Here is a 16,886-nt window from a genome sequence, read left to right as displayed (position 1 = left end):
CAGAGACATCCTGAACAGCAGCAGCTGTGGAGACGCCCCCGTCAAGACTTTGTGGGGGAGCATAGCAGGGAGGAGAGGCTCTGTCCCCACCCCTGCCTGACATAAGGCAGGGCAGTTGCGAGATCATGATAAGAGTCACTGTGTGCTGTTTGTCATGAAATGAGGCTCACTTGGCTGCTCACGGGTGCAGCAGGGACCCCACGTAGCAGTGGGGTGGATGGGATCAGACCCATTTATCAGAGGTGGAGACTGAGGCCTGGGCAGTTCACGTCACTTGCAGGGCATGAGTCTGTGTTCTCTGCTCTCAGGAGCCATCTGGGGAAAGGCTGGCCTGGTGAAGGGGGTGGCTAGTGTGGGGCCCTGAAAGTCCACAGGCCCTGGTGACATTCCTGGTGGCGTCCCTGGGAGCAAGTAAAGGAACAGAACTGAGCTGAGACAGGGGATTAGTTGCCCCTGCTGGGCTGGTGGAGACTGAGAGCCAAGACAGGAGATGGACAGCCTCAGGCCAGGACAGGTGGTGGCACCACGGGCCAAGATGGCCAAGCAGGGGCCTTGAGAACAGGTCCCAGCGAGGCTGCAAGCCCTGGCTGGCTCTGGCCAGTTCGATTTTTTTTTTGCCCGACCCGTAAATGATCCGCATCTGCTCCCCCTGACCTGGCCCAGCGGTCCCCCTGCTCCTCACACAGTCCTGCAGGGAGTCGGTCATTGGAACCCATCCCCACTTTGCAGGAAGGGAAAACAAGGCTTGAAGAAGTGACCTGATCCCCTCCAGTCACCCACCAGCGAGGGGCAAAGACAGGCCAGGAATCCCTGGAACAATGACAGACCTCGGTGGCATGTCACGGAGACCTGGGTTCAGGCTCCTGCCCCTTCATGTCATAAAGTCCTGGCCAAAGTCCTCCCATCCTCTGGCCTCGGTTTCCTCGTCTATAAAATAGATGTGTTGTGATGTTCCCCCTGGCCAGCAACGGCAGAGGTGCTGTTTCCTTCAAATGCTAAGTGGGGTGCAGGGGACTCGGAGCTTTCGTGACTATAAAATCCTAAGGAGGAGAATTCCCATGTGTGTGTGTGTGTGCAGGGGGCACAGCCAGGGCTGGCTCTCCCGTTTGGCACATCTCCATGTCCCTGTCCATGGTCACCCGTAGCAGCTGGTTAAGAATAAGGCAATGATTCACTTTTCAAAAACAGTGCAGACAGTGGTGTGGCCTGCCAAGTGCAGCCAGCCCCCATTCGGAGCTGATGTCCTGCTGGCCCCGGAAGGTCAGGCGGAGCCACTCCGTACCAGAGATATGGCCCTTGGCTCTGGTTACACATTGGGATCATCCTGGGAGCCAAAACCCTCACAGGCAACCTTGGGGTTTGTGGGCTTGGGGACAAATCATGTGCATTTCCTAAAGCTCCCAAGGAGATTCCCAAGAGCCTTAGAACAAAACAAGGAAGGTAATGTGTGTGTGGAGTTGGAGTCTGGAGACCTGGGTTTATAATGCCACTCTGCATCTGGGGCCACTGGATATCTTCATGTCTGCATCTTTGTCTGTATAATGGGGCAAAGTGCAGAACCTGTCAGTGGGTCCTTATGGGGATTCAGTAGGACATTGGGTCATGGCGATGGAGGGCCTGTGATGAAAGGGCTGCACATGCTGCTCCTAATCCTGTTATTATCACCACACAAAGATGGAGTCTGTGCTTTGGCAGCATGGACCTCGAAAACAGGAAAGACACATGGATAAACTAAAATGGGGTGCAGAACGTGGGCACTACTGTGACAGGCTCTGGGACTTTGTGGATGTGTGAGACAACTTCGAGTTGAGGGCTTCAGGCAATAGATTTCCCCAGGGGTGACATTTGAGCTGGGTATAAAAGCTCAAGGCTGGGGCCACGGTGGAGAGGAGCAGAGCTGCGGGGCCTGAGTGCAGCATGGGCACATGTGGAGGCAGGGAAGCCACTGGGTTGGTTAGAGGTGCCCAGAGCAGCCAAAGCTTGGACAGGGACAGTTGGGGGCATCTCACCGAGGATCATTGGATGTCTGATCACGGTTTGGACGATTCTCCTGTAGGCTGTGGGCAGCTGTCAAAATCTTTTGATCAGGTTTAAAATGATTGGTGGCCAATAGAAGAGAGCTCAGATCAGAGGCTGGGCAGTGGCCCATGAGAGAGACTGGGCCTGGGGAAGGAGACCCAGGGGAGGCTCTGAGGTGGGGTCAGCAGGATCCCAGCACGTGTGCAGGCCAGGGGAGGGTGACAGCCCCCGTGCCCAGGCTCAGGCATCTGCAAGACTGTGGTATAGACACAAGGGTGGAGCAGCCCCCAGGTCTCCGTGTGCAGAGGCAGGGCTCAGTGAGAACCCATGGTGCCATCTGTGGTCACCCAGCAGGAGAATATTGGAGCCAGGAATGAGAACAGATCCTTAATGACAGGACCCGAGTCCTTTCCCTGACCCCTTCTGGCCCAGCAGGAAGCACCAAGGCATAAATAACAATACCAATAACAATAGCCGCAGAGGTGCCTGCTATAGTCACTGAAGACATACTATGTGCTGGGCTCAGTTTCTGTGTGTTATCACAAATTGTCCCACCTGCCCTGCAAGGCAGGCCTTTAAGATCCTTGGTTTGTTGAAAAGTCAACAAGTTCAGAGAAGGGAAGCAATTTACCCAAGGCTTCATAGCTAGGGAGAGGCAGAGCCTGGGGCTGAACTTGGTTCTGTTGGGATCCTCTCTCCTCCCACTCTGTCTCTTGGCCTTGAGGCTGTGGGCCAAGCCTCACTGCCTGTCATGGTGCCCCTTGGGCCTTGGAGGTGCATGAGAAGCTCAGGGGGGATGAGTGGGTGGATGAAGGTGTAAAGGACAGACAAACTTTGGGAAGGGTGGGAGTCGGGAAGCACCCAGAGGAGGGTCAGTGAGCAGCTAAGCATGGTGGTGGTCTCTTCCTAGACCCCAGAAGTTTCCAGCAGTCCACCAAACAGCAAGACCAACAGGGGCACGAAATCTGGAAGCCAACAGATTCCCCAGGACAGCCAGTCTGCCCCTCCCCAGGGCACAAGCATTCCGGGCAAGGAGAGCCAGGGGGCCTGCGGCACTGCCCCTGCACTGATGACCAGCATCAATGGCGAGAAGCCCCAGGAGCCGGGCCCCACGGCGACCCCGGCCAAGAAGAGCCTGCCCTTCAGGAGGGGTGTGCTGGGGGGCGACGTGCTGCTGATGGTGGCCAGGCTGGACCCGGGAGCGGCCCAGCCAGAGCAGAGGACCCAGCCCCGTGATCCCCCCGCTTGCAAGACACCACCCGCAGTCACAGACCCCGGGGGCGAAAAGCCAGGGGAGACCCCAGGGAGTCCCTCTGGGTCCCAGGTCCCCACTGAGGACTTGGCTTTGAAGCCTGAGAAGATCCGGACTGGGGGTCTTGGGGACCCAGGCCAAGGATCAGAAGGCGAGAAGGGGGGCAGGGGACCCCAGACCAAAGGGCTGAAAGGGGGTGAGCCCCAGGGCAAAGAGGAGCAGAGGACCAGGCCCCAAACCCAAGGGGCAGGTGATGGGGGGCAGCCAGGGGCGGTGGAGAAGGAGGGAGGGGATCCCCCAAGCAAGAACGAGAAGGGGGGTCTGCCCACGGACGTGGAGACTGAAGGGAAGCCCTCTGGGCCTCGAGTCCAAGTGAGAAAATGGGGCGGTTCCCTGGGCAGAAAGAGTAAGTGGGGTGGTCCCCAGAGCAAGAAGGACAAAGGAGGTGACCTCAGGGCCGGCAGTGAGGAGCCGGAAGGAGGCACAGCGCAGGGCAGCCTGCGGCCGCCAGGGGGTGCCCCCGTGGAGCCGGAGGCGGCAGGCGCACCTGGGCGGACAAGTGAGCCCTGCGCCAGGCCGGAGGAGGCCCGGGGGGCAGGCGGAGCCCCAGAGGAGGTGGCTGCAGCGGGGCCGTCGCTGGCGGCAGCCGGAAAGGAGGTCGCACCGCAAGGCAGAGCGCAGGAGCCCTGCGCCACAGGAGCCCAGGACGAGGACAGGCCTGGGCTGCGGCAGCTGGACGGGCCTGCGGAGACCCCGGGGGTCGGGCAGACACAGCCTGAGGAGGGAACAGCCCTGCAGGAGGACAGCAGAGGAGGCCAGAGCGCAGACTCAGACCAGGTGCTGGGGCGCACCCCGGGTGGGAGGCGGCGGGAAGAAGCTGCCCTGGGGGAGTGCGGAGGTGGACAGGGGACAGCACAGGGAACCGGGGAGGGTGGGAGTCCTGGGGCACCCAGAGGAGGGGTGGCACTTCTTGGCTGGCAAGGGTCTTGAGGTTCCCCGGGCTGGAATTCTGCGCTGGGAGAGAAGGTTCTCAATCTGCAAATCTCCCTCCCTCCGGGCAGGGCTGGGTTTACTCACCTGTCACCCAGCAAGTCTGACAGCGTCTTGGGGGTTCCCGTTGTTCAAAAGGCCAAGGCCAGGGCCCCGGCGTCTGCATGGTGATTCTGATTCCCTTCATGGTCTCAGACCACACTGTGGGCAACTGTCCCTGACGGGTGTCTAGGCTTCGGAGGCAGGACTGCTGTCACTTTGTGGATTTAACTGGTGTGATCTTTTGCTCCCAGGCTCCTGAGGACAGATGGTACCAAGCAGAGAAAGTCTGGCTGGTTCAGAAGGACGGATTTACTCTTGGTAATGAGGGGTGTCGGTGCGGGGGGCGGGGGGAGGGGGCTCTAGTCCTCTCTTCTTGTGCCCTTTGCTGCTGGTGGTTGTCACTGTGGAGGCCCTGGTTATCCTTAGGGTGCAGCAGAGGCTGGCAAGGGCACACATGGCCTTTGAGGCAGTGGGAATAGCCGATGGTCACCTCACCCTGGGGAGCTGGCCTGCTGAGTGCTGTTATCAAAGACATCGGAGCCTTGATAATTAATTAATGGGTTTAATGCCACAAATCGGGCTGGTTCCTATGGTGTCCCACAGGAACTGAGGGTCTAGGAGCAGCTGGCAGAGATGAGCTGTGGCCCATGATGGTGCTCTACTAAGAAGTGGTTCCGAGTTGCTGTCAGGACGGGCCGGGGACAGTGATTGATTAGCAATGTCTGCCAGGGAACCCCCAGGGGAAGTTCCGGTCTCTGCCATCCCAGGTCTAGGGGTGAGATGTCCAGTTCACCCAACCCTCGGGGTGCCTGCTCTGTTCCTGGCACTGCTGCAAGTCAGCCTCAGCCCCTGTCTTTAGAGGGCTTGGGGTCACAGTTCAGTGCCCTCCATGCGGACAGACCCGAGGGGAGAGCAGGTCGCCCTTCCTGGCCTGGCCTGGCTCACGCATGCTCTCCTCCCCTCCCTCCCCCTCGTGTCCTCCCCTTCCTGTCCCTCCTGTCCTCCCTCTGGGCTCTCCACCAGCCACGGTGCTAAAGCCAGACGAGGGAACAGCCGACCTGCCCGCGGGAAGGGTACGACTTTGCCTCGACGCTGACCAAACCGTCACGGAGGTGGATGAGGAGCATGTGCACAGGGTGAGTCTCCTGTCCCCTCCTGGCCTGCTCTGCACCCTCACCCCCGTCCCTGCAGCAGATGTCCTTGTAGACGCCACTTTGGCTTGAGTCCCTGAGAAAGCTGTAGGATGGCCCCTACGGAACACACTGGTCTGCTGCTGGGACTAGAGCGCACGGGGTGAGTGACTCTGTCCCCTGGTGTCCCCTTTATGAGAAAACTTCAAGAAGCACCTCTGTCAGGCCTTGGCACTGAGAGTTCTGACTGACCCAAGAAACAGGTTGCTTTTCATTTTATGGACGTGGCAAGCCATGCTGCAGAGCCTCTTTCCTTTTGCACTCTGGCTGCCAGGGAGCTCAGTTAAATTTGAACTGTAGCCTAGGTTCCTTGGCCTATCTATATTGGGCATCAATATTTCTTCTAGGGATGTGGGTGTATCTGCAAGGGATCAAGGAACCATGGCCTATCAGGTAAAGGAGGTGTTTGGCCATGGATCTCCTTCCCTGGGCGCCACAGAGACACCCAGAGGTGTCCAGTAAGATCTAGAAAAGGAGGAAAGAGCAGTAGCCGCTCTGGACACCAAATGTGCTCTGAGCTTTGCGGGGTCTCTGGGAGCATCTGCTCTCCCAGAGCAGAGTGTGGGAAAGACAGACCTTGTATGACTCTATGTGTCCTGTAGCAGGGGTGGCCCTATTGTGCCACTGTCTCTCCATCATCCTCGTGTCCTGAGTTCTGGTCAGGCCTTGGCACGTGGCTCCCAAGGACAGGCCCACTGTGTGTGTGTGTGTGTGTGCGCGCGCGTGTGTGTGGGTGCTGCTGTGGCCGGGTCCCCGGAGGCCCAGGAGACCAGCCCTCGTGCCGGCTTGCAGGCTAACCCCCCCGAGCTGGACCAGGCCGAGGACCTGGCCTCTCTGGTCAGCGTCAACGAGTCCAGCGTCCTGAACACGCTTCTGCACCGCTACCGGGCCCAGCTGCCACACACCTGCTCTGGGCCTGATCTGATCGTCCTTCAGCCCCAGGGTCCCTGGGCGCCCCCTGCAGCCAAGGTGAGCGGGGACGGGGAGGGGCAGGGGACGAGGTGAGGGAGGAGGGGAGGACCCTTTGTGGCTGAGAGGAGAGCAGGACCAGGACCCCAGGACACCCTTCATTCCTGCCAAAGACAGTACTGGGGCATGGTCCCCTGCTCCTGGCGAAGAGAGCTGAGTCACGGGGGAGCCTCAGGGCCACTAGAGATGATGTCCAGCTGGCCAGACTCGGGCCTGGCCTGTGGAGTCCCACCTGCCCAGGAAGGCAGGTGTCCCCAGCCCGTCTTACAGATGAGAAGCTGGGGGTCAGAGGGGAGCAGGCTGCTGACCCTCAGGTTGAACCTGCAGAGGGGCCTGGATAAGACCCAGGCCGTAGGCTCACCCCTGGGTGCCACCGCACTGGGCTGGGATCCAGAAAGGGCAGCCTCAGGCCACCCTTATCCATCAGGCGGGGATCTGGCCAATGGAACCAAAGGCACAGGAGAGCTCTGGGCGCCACCTTGTGGGGGGATCTGGAACCACAGTGGCATCCCCCTCACTCGTTCCCACCTGAGCTGCTGTGGGTCCTGGAGATTCTTAGTGGGACAGGGGGACAGGGGTGAAGGGGTCCCCTGGGCTGTGGTGGAGACGTGGAAAGGGACAAAGTGGAGAGGAGGGGACAGAAGGCCAAGGCTCCCTCCTGGCGCTGTTCTGAGACCTTGGGGCAGGCACGGTTCCCTGGAACACCCGGGGCCTGGGAACGACCACGATGCTTCTCTGGCCTCAGTTTCTCCATCTGTCAACTGGGGTGAAAAGCCACATCTTGACCTCTGGATCCCCGTGTGACAAACCCATTCCTGATCCCTGCTTGAGGCCAGGTCCACACAGAGGAGATAGTGGCCCTGCACCCTTCCCAATATCTCCTTCTCTAGGGTGACTCACCTGTGCCCTCCAATGACTCCCAGGCCCCTCTGGGTGTGGGTGTCCATGGGCAGGGGCCTGGGAGGGCCTCAGGAGCCGAGGGGGCTAAGCTTGGCAGGTGCCTGTCCCCTCCCTGCTGTGAATGCTTGTGCCTCAGTTAATGCATCCCAGGTCTCTGAGCTCTCTGAATCCTTGAGCAACTCCTTCAGCTCTTTGGCCACCCTGGGAGGGGACGGTTTTATAGTCTGGACAGCGGGCTAGGTCCACATAGCTGTCCTGGATTTGGGGCATCAGAGCTTGCACAAAAGTGCCTAAGAGTACAGGCCCTGGGGTATCCCCTGATGGTGGCATTTGGGTGTCATGGTCCCCCAGACTCCTTCCCGGGGCTTCCCACATCCTTCCCTGAAGTCTCCGGGCCTCTGCAGCCAAACCACAGCCCCCCACTCTCCTGGGCCGGGTCCAGCTCTGTTTCTCCAAATGGCCACCAGGTGGCAGCACAGACCTGCAGTGATGCTGGGGCTGCCTGGGGCCACCCCAAGTTGGGCTGGGTGACTCTGGGGGACAGCTGCGGGAGTCGTGGTCCCCAGGAGCTGGGAGCTGGGAAACAGAGTCCCTGTGGGCGTCAGCATGCGTGGGACCAGGGCACCGTGGGGCACGGCTCTGTGCGCGGGCCTCCACCCCTTCGATGCCTATGCCTGTGTGGCGGGGTCCCCGTGCACAGACACGCCCTGGGTGCCACCGAGGGTCGAATCTGCGGAAACCCCTCCCCCCAGACCAGAGTCCCAGCATCCCACGAGTGGGCTGGCTTGTCCCTGGAACTCCAGAGCGAGGCTGGCCCGAGGGCTGACCTTGTGCCCTTCGGCCTGCCTGTGTCCCAGGCTGTGTCCAGCAGGGTGGGTGGTGTCCCTCCTGGGCTTTGTCCCCTGGTCCCACCAAGGCATGGGGCGGGGGCTTGCTGTGGTCACGACTTGGTGTCTGGGGCCTTGGACATTGTCCTCCATTGTCCTCCATGTCCCCTGGCCTCCAGGGCCAGGGCTCCGCGTCCCCACCTCCCCTGCGTCCTTGGTGACCCTGCGCAGGCTGTGCCGTGGGATGGCTCTGTCTCTTCCTCCGTGGGGCGGGAGGGCTGGTCACCAAGGTCAGGTTCACGTAGCTCTCAGGGGGTCCCCCGCCTCGGCCTGCGGTCAGGGGGCTTCGGACACAGCCTCAGAGGCCTCTGCAGCCAGCTCCAGGACAGTCCTTGTCACTCCAAAAGACCTGGGGGCCCCTCTGGGGTGCAGCCCACCCCGAGCCCCACCCCGGCAGCTGCGGATTTCATTTTCCTCCAAGACTTTCATGTTTTCCAAAAAGTCCCCGCCGGGCTAGCCCATCACGTCCTAGGACAGCTCTGACGTCGGCAGGTCCCATCCCGGGGCTCGTCCACGCACCTGCCATCGAGTCCTTGTGCTCTCTGCGGGTCTCCTTGTCTGTTTGTGGCGTGACCAGCTGGCCCGGTGCCCTCACCGGGACCTGCAGGGCACAGCTCGGTGGCTGCTCGCCTTGGCTCACTGGTTGAAGGACATCTGGGCTGTTCCCAGGTCTTGTGGCTTTGTCCAGGTGGTCACTGTGACCAGCGATGTGACTTCTGTGGACACACATTTTCATTTTGCTGGAATAACATCTGGACGGGTGTCGTGGGGCTGGGTGGGCAGCGTGTGTGTCACCAAGGAGGAAACCGCCACACTGCTCCAGGGTGACGCTGTCCTGTCCTGTCCCCGCCCCTCCCGTGCAGCCTGAGACTCCTTGCTCTGCAGATGCACTGGCACTTGACAGTGACTATTAAAAAAAAAAAAATCTTTTAGCCCTTCTAATAAATCATGCAAAGTCTCCTCCCTCGGGCGTCAGGGTTTAATGTGGTGCTGTGTCCCCGGTGCCCAGGACAGGGCCTCCCACACACAGGCGCCCTGTGGGTCTCCTTCCCGAGGGCAGAAGGGATGGATGGTGGAGGGATGGGGTTTGGGGTTTCTCCTAGGTCTGCCGTGGGGGACAGCACCAGCATCCTTCCCCACCTGACAGTCCCCTTGCCATGGCAGACATCACTAATCGATCATGCTATTTGATCCATGGCAGACATTACTAATCGATTGGACCATTTACTTTGGGGATCTCATGGCAGGCACCTCCTAGGTGTGCTCCGAGCCACGAGGGTGACGATGCCCGGGGCTCAGGCGACTCCGGGCGAAACCTCTGATAGCTGAAGGGCAGACTCGGACCCTTGTGGGTCTGGGTGGCCCAGGGTCTCACAGAGAGCCACTGGAAGGACTGGACTCACAGGCTGGGCCCTTCTCAGCCAGGTGCCAGGACCCCTTGTCAAGGTTGGAGAGGGACAGGAAGTGGCGCCGAGGACCGTCCCCATTATGAGCCCACTTTTCAGATGAGAAGGGCTGGGCAGGGCCCAGAGGTGCTGCTCGACTCTCAGGTTGAGCTGGGAGGAAACCCAGGCCGCGGGCTCCTCGGGGCTCCTGCCAGGGACACGGAGGGACACTCGCCGGGGTGGGTGCTGTCCCACAGTGCCCCGGGCAGGGGCCGAGGGAAAGGCTGACACCTGTCATCTCTGCAGGTGCCCAGGGGCCGCCGGGACGGCTTGCCTGCCCATGTCTGCTCCCTGGCCCAGCGGGCCTACTGGGAGCTGCTGAGCCAGCGGAGGGACCACAGCATCGTGGCCCTGGGCCGGAGTGGCGCGGGGAAGACCACCTGCTGCGAGCAGGTCCTGGAGCACCTGGTGGCCATGGCAGGCAGTGTGGACGGCAGGGTGTCAGGTACGGCGGGCTCCAGGCGACATGGCGGAGGTGGAGACAGGAAGGGGAGGGTCGGAGCAGGAGTGTGCGGGGCTTCCCTCCTCATAGCCATCCGACTAGATGTGCTGGCTCCTGGGGGCCCCCTCCGGACTGTTGGACACCATTGTGTGGCTTAGATAAAGATATTTGTTCCTCAAGATATCAATGGCCATTTGCAGAACGGCCTTCAACAGTGGGCATTGTTAGAACCAGACACTGGACTGCCTTCTGCTGGGAAGCCATCCTAATAGGTCTAAGAATCTGTGATGACATAATGTGAACGGTGTGGGCCTCAGAGGCCGTGCTGTTGTGCAGTGTACAACCTGCTGAACCTCACAGAGTGCCCCCCGAGTGGAGACAGGAAGGCAGAGCTGAGACCTGAGGGGAAATGCACCTGTGCCTATGGACACAGGCAAATGTCCAGCAAAAGGGCTGGCAGAGCTGGTCAGGCCCCTGGAGCACACAGGAGGGGCACCAGGAAGGTCCTGGAGGCAGTGAGATTTGAGCTGAGCCTTAAAGAAAGAGTGCCAATGAGTAATAATGATGATTACAATTTAATGACGATCAGAGTGCATGTGTGCCAGGGATGTGTGTGCCAGCCTTATTCCATGAATACGAACTTACGTATAATTCACAACAGGCCTGTGGTGGGCCATATGGTAGATGTGACTGTTTGAATTTTATAGGTGAAGGCCTTGAGAGTCAGAGAAGTCAAGTATTTTGCCCAAAGCCACACAGCCCATCTGTCCTGGAGCCGAATGCAAAACCAGGCAGCCTGGCTCCTGACCCCAACCTCCCGGCCAGGGTCTCAGGCTTTCCTTGTTGTCCCCAGGAGCTTAAGACACTTCCCCTCTGTCGTCTACCCTACAGTGGACATTTAGTACCACAGGGGAACCGTGTACCCACGTGTGGGAGCGTCTATCTGTGCTCTGTGATAAAAAGAGCAATTTTTTTTTTTTTTCTGGGAGCCGGGCACGGTGGTCCACGCCTGTCATCCCAGCAGCTGGGGAGGCTGAGGCAGGAGGATCACGAGTTCAAAGCCAGCCTCAGCCACAGCGAGGCCCTAAGCAGCTCAGTGAGACCCTGTCTCTAAATAAAATGCAAAACACGGCTGGGGGTGGGGCTCAGGGGTCGAGGGCCCCTGGGTTCAATCCCCAGCACCAAAAAAAGAGATTTTTTTTTTTTTTGCCACTTTCAGGAACCAGTTTCCGCCCCCATTGAGGGTGGTTTCTGTCCTCCTCACTGAGCCCACGCGACCCTGCTTTTCTATAGTGTAATATCAACTAAGAATGTTATATTATGTGTGACACTAACAATAAACTGCTTTTCTATAATATAATAACAACATCACCCCTTCAGGAACTTTTAAGTGCTTTGCATTATTAAATCATCCTGTCCTCATGACAACCGCGTGAGGTGGGTATGTCACTGCCCTCAGGTTGCCACCCGAGGCTCGGGACAGAGGGCTCCTTACTTCCCTCAGTCAGGTGGCCAGCCACGGCAGAGCCCACAGCTGAGCTGTCTTGGCCACTGTGCCCTGCTCCCTCCCCAGGGATGTTCCAGTGCTGCCCTGGGTCTCTACTCTGCACCAGGCCCCTGTTAGGAGCAGGGGATGTGGCAGAGGCACAGTCCCTGTCCTCCCATGGTGTAGCTCTGCTGGGAGTGTGTGTGTGTTTGAAGGTGGGAGTCAGGATGGGCTGTATCTAGGTGCCTAGAGGAGTGAGGGATGCATCTTGGGTACTCAGCGGACAGTTGTGGAGAGATGGCAGGACTTTCAGGCCTGCTGCTGGGCCTTCGGTTCTGCATTCAGGTGGGGGAATGTTTTGCCCTGGTCCTAGTTCCAGGAGGCCCTGGGCCAGCCGCCATTGGGGAGTTGTCCTGGCAGTTGGCTCCCCCTGGTGGACTGGGCCTTGCCTGTGCCCTGCTCCTGCTCAGGGCCTTGCAGGCGGTGCTCAGCGGGAGGGCGTGGTCTAGAGCTGAACGGGGGAGGCGGGGAGCCGCGGGGCGGGGCCAGCAAGGGGAGGGCGGTCCTGGGGGAGGCGTGATTGACAGCCTGCCCTGCACCCCACAGTGGAGAAGATCCGAGCCGCCTTTATGGTCCTCAGGGCCTTTGGCTCTGTGTCCACCAGCCACAGCCGCAGCGCCACCCGATTTAGCATGGTGATGTCACTGGACTTCAACGCCATGGGCCGCATCACAGCCGCTCAGCTCCAGGTGAGCCTCGGGGTGCACCCAGGCTGCTGTGTCTCCAGCTGCCCTCTAATGACTCTACCCTCCAGCTGGGACCTCAGTGGCCACGTTCAACGGCGCCCCTCTTGCTGGGTGCCCCAAGTGTTCCCTCCAGCGCCTGGCCATCTGCTCTGGGGACCATCACAGGGGGAAATCTCCAGGACCAAGTGGGTGGCCAGGCGCTTTTTAGCTGGGGCTTAAAACCAGAAGCTGAAGCTAAACAGCCGCGCAGCCGCACTGGGCCACCCATGGGTGACCACACATGGCCTGTCTGTCCCCATCTCCAAAATCACCCGCCCCCCTCCCCGCCCCCCTCAGACATGCTGTTTGCATAGAAAATGGGATCACAGCCCTGGTGGGGGGCAGGGAGTCCCCTGGGTGCCTGCTAGAAGGGACGTCGCTGTCCCGGCCTGGCCCCCACATGAGCACCATGGCCTTGGGGCTGTAGAGGCTCCTGTCCCTGGGACGGTGTCTGAGGTGGCCCTGCTGGGGACTTCCCTGAGGCTCACTGTAGCCGCTGTGTGCGGGGTGCCCTTCCCGGAGGACTCTGAACCCGAGACACTTGGACCAGGAGATGTGGCCTCAGGGGTGGGTGGGTGGCAGTGGGCAGACGGCCCCACAGTGACAGGGCCCACCTTTGCCCCACAGACGATGCTTTTGGAGAAGAGCCGCGTAGCTCGGCAGCCGGACGGGGAGGGCAACTTCAAGGTCTTCTCCCAGATGCTGGCTGGGCTGGACCTGGATCTCAGGTGAGTGCTGGGATGGGTGGGTGGGACAAGGGACCGCTGTCCCCAGAGCCCGGTCCAGCTTCTGCCTGGAGCTGAGAGGCCACGGACCCAGTTGTGAAGAAGGGCCCCTGACTTCAGTCCCCGAGGGACGCGGTGCTGGTGGGCTGGGGACCTTGCTCAGAGCCCATCCACTCGGAACCTCAGTTTCTTCCTCTGTAAGGTGGAGACGATGTCTTGAAGAGACCTCACTTGATTCCCATTCGGAGCTGGAGGGGCAGGGCTGTCCGCTGGGACGGTGACAAGTGGGTCCAGGGCCTGAGCGTGGGGGAAGAGACCCCATGTCTTCCAGAAGTCATGACCTTTGTGGCTGCCTTGAGTGCACATGGCCAGGTGCCCAGGTGGGGCGCCTTGGGACAGAGGGCGAGCTGGCAGGGCAGGGAGCAGGAGTCGGCCTGGCCTCCTCTGGAGGGCTTCCTGCAGGAGGGGGCCCGGGGTCCCCTCTCCCTCCTGGCTCTCTAGGGCTTCCTCAGGCTCTCTCTCTCTCTCTCTCTCTCTCTCTCTCTCTCTCTCTCTCTGGGCCGCAGTTTCTCATCTGGCAGACAGATCAGGAAGTTCTAGTGGACCCCCGGGTCTTTCCCCAGGTACATTAGCAGAAGGGCCCTGTGCCCCTCTCCGTCCTCCCTTGGAAGGACAAGCTCAGTCTGTCCTGAGCCTCTAGCTGAGGCCGGAGGGGAAACCATGCCCTGCAGAGAGTGGGCAGATGAGAGAAAGAACTCGGGGATTCCAGAACAGGGTACCTGAGCAGTAAGGAAACTTCTGGAAAGCCTAAAGGACCCACAGAAGAACTAGGCAGAGGGCAACACAGCATCGTGGCTAAGACCAGAGACTCTGGGCCAGGCTTCGTGGATTTGTATCTTGGCTCCCCCACTTGCTGGCTGTGTGACCTTTGACTAGTGATGCACCTCTCTGAACCCTACTTTCCTCATCTGTAAAATGAGTGTGACGATGGCTACCTCAGGATGCTATTGTGAGGGCCAAAGAGTGAACACAGTGAGAGCTTTGTGCTTGCTGGGATTTGGGGAGGATTTTTACTGGCCTGCAACCCTTCCCGCCCTGACCGGGTATGTGCTGGAAAGGGCTGGCTTTGGAGTCAGAGGATGGGTGTCTGCTCCTGGCTTGGCCCCAGGTGGGCCTTCCTGAACCTCGGTTTCTTCTTCTGTAGAATGGGCACTTACTAGGGTGTGGGTAATTAAACCATATCCTGTGGGCGGGCAGCGGTGTGTGGTGCCTAGGAAGGACGTACCAGGGCAGGGTGAAGAGGTGATTCCGACAGGGAGTTTCCAGTCCCCCATTCCAGCCCGCGGCCTCGGGAGAGGCTGTACCGTCTGTGTCTCCATTTCCTCATCTCTTGTAGCCCTGAAATACATGCACGGCTCCCCTCTTCCCTGGGGCCCTGCACTGGGTCTCCCCTGAGCCCCTGGAACTTCCAAAGGACGCAGCGCAGCTCCCCCTTCTGCAGACCTCACCTGTGGGAGACTCCTCCATCCTTCAAAACCCTTCTCCCCGTCTCCTTTAGGAGGGCGCTGCCTGGTCCCGCTCCTCACTCTCACTCCATTCCTTTCTGGGTCCGCCATGTGCTCTGGCTCCTCACCTGCGGTGCTGAGGGGTACAGGGCTCCCCTTCTCACAGAACCGACTGGGGTGTTGGGGTCGGGGGCTGCTTACTCCTTCTGCCTCCCCGTGCCCAGCAGAGGAGCTGAAACCCTTGAGGTGGATCCTTAATGATCGGTCAAACTGAGTTTCCATGGATTGGGGGAGGGTGTGAGGATCCACGGAGCAGGGCCCTGGAGATGTGTCCTTTAATCCGGAGTCAAGGGCACTGCGCCCATCACACAGATGAGGAAAAGTGAGGCTGGAAGAGAAAGGCCTGTCTGTCGGTGGGAGGCAGGAGCACAGGGAGGGGGCCGTGAACCAGTCTGAGCCGGCTATGCCTGAGGGCTGGCACCGTCCTGTGTGGGGGAGGCCGCCCTGCTGACCCCCAGAACCGCTCCATGGCCCTCTCTGCCTGGTTCCCTGGCTCTTAGGAGGGCCAAGGAAGGGCAGGCAGTGAGGAATCCTCGGGGCCAGGGGATGCCCTGGGCAACCTGGTGGGACCAAGGCCTGCAGGAGCCCCTGGGCCCTACCTGAGGGACCTTGCCCTCCACATCGGGCCACGCCCCCACACGACCACGCCCCTCACGGCCACGCCCCGCACGGCCACGCCCTCCACATATGGCCACGCCCCCCAAATCTGCCCTCTGTTCTTCCAGGACGGAGCTGAACCTGCACCAGACGGCAGAAAGCAGCACCTTTGGCATGGGCGTGTGGTCCAAGGTAAGGGGTTGTTTTTTGGGGGGAGGGTGAGTCCGTGGCCTGGAAGGGGGTGTGGAGTGGTCCCTGAGCCACATGTCTCCTTTGGCACTGCGGTCTCCATCCGGCTGTCGTGTGGGGGAGGCCTTCCAGGAGTCTGGGCTGACTGGGGACTTGGACATGCGGAGGAGGTAGTGTATGCAGGGTGAGAGCAGAGGGCCCGGGACCGTGTGGGCTGCACTTACCTCTGGTTCCAACACCAGATATGTGGCATCGGGCGTGGAATGCAACCTCTCTGAACGTCTGTATCTTCTTCTGTAAATTAATGATGGGACTAGTCTGCCTGATGGGTTGCTGCGAGGAGGAAGGGAAAGAACCCACAGGAGCGCTTAGCCCCGGGCATGACCTGCCCCAGTCCTTGGGGGACTCTGCCAGTACTGATGGTGCCCAAGGAGGGTAGGCGCCCCCCAGGCGTTTCCAGGGGGCCTTGAGGGAGGGTTACTTGATTGCCTAAGAAAATCCAATGTCCCCCTTGTTGTCCATTTTACTCCTTGGTTTGCATCTTGACAACTATATTCTCAGTCCCGCCTCCCTCTACACACCTCCCCCACTCGGTAGAAGTGCCGAGAAGATGCTAAATGAATTTTCACTGTAGCAGGAGAGACAGGTGTGGAAATTAGGGCAATCAGGTGAGATCACCTGAGATAAGGGTATGGGAGAGGGAGCATGAGATGCTGCTGACACGGGAGGAGGGTCGAAGGAGCTACTCAGCCTCACTCAGAAAAGACTTCTTAACCAAGGGGACATTTGAGCTGTGTTTTTAAGGATGAGTAGGAGTTCACCAGGTGAAGGGGAATAGATGGTTTCTTCTCCAAAGTCCCTTCCAATTGAACATGTCTGCAAATAAGCTGTCCTGGCATAATTGGATATCCCCATTGCAAAAAAGAAAAAAAAATTCGTTTCAAACTCTATGTATAAATTGACCAAAAATGGTCCATGAACCTAAATTTAAAACTTAAAACCATAAGATTTCTAGAAGAAAACAGGAGAAAAATGTCCATAACCTTAGGTTGAACAAAGACCAAATTCATGTAATGCCAAAGTCGCCGTTCCTAAGAGAGCAATCAACTCCATCAAAAGTAAGAACTTCTGCTTCTTGCGCCTAATGTACAAATTGAACTTTACCGCTGGTGTGTATGTGTAGGGAGACAAAGACATGGAATGTAGGGAAGGGGACCATCTGCGGTGGTCCCCATGTCGGGGACGGCAGATTGTGTTCTCCACGCAAAAAAGGCGGGGACTGTAGTGTCCACGTTTAGCAGACTGAACGTTTTAAAGATGAACTTTTATCTTGTATCAAATTCCCCTTAATAAAGCTGCGGCAGGCGCGCACACACACACACACACACACACACACACACACA

General features: G+C 59.3%; 1 protein-coding gene across 1 annotated transcript in view; it reads left to right on the top strand.

Annotated features, from left to right (window-relative positions):
* Myo18b (myosin XVIIIB) overlaps positions 1 to 16,886 on the top strand; it is a 216,663-nt gene that overhangs the window by 15,813 nt on the left and 183,964 nt on the right. The window contains 8 exon segments of the mRNA XM_077796031.1: positions 2,930 to 4,108; positions 4,555 to 4,621; positions 5,327 to 5,439; positions 6,286 to 6,462; positions 9,941 to 10,139; positions 12,229 to 12,371; positions 13,035 to 13,135; positions 15,423 to 15,486. Of these exon segments, the coding sequence (XP_077652157.1) occupies positions 2,930 to 4,108; positions 4,555 to 4,621; positions 5,327 to 5,439; positions 6,286 to 6,462; positions 9,941 to 10,139; positions 12,229 to 12,371; positions 13,035 to 13,135; positions 15,423 to 15,486 (2,043 nt within the window).

The sequence above is a fragment of the Urocitellus parryii genome, chromosome 3 (genome assembly GCF_045843805.1).
Source record: "Urocitellus parryii isolate mUroPar1 chromosome 3, mUroPar1.hap1, whole genome shotgun sequence".
Taxonomy (NCBI): domain Eukaryota; kingdom Metazoa; phylum Chordata; class Mammalia; order Rodentia; family Sciuridae; genus Urocitellus; species Urocitellus parryii.
Note: the sequence above shows the minus strand (reverse complement) of the source record. Positions and strands in the feature narration are given on the sequence as shown.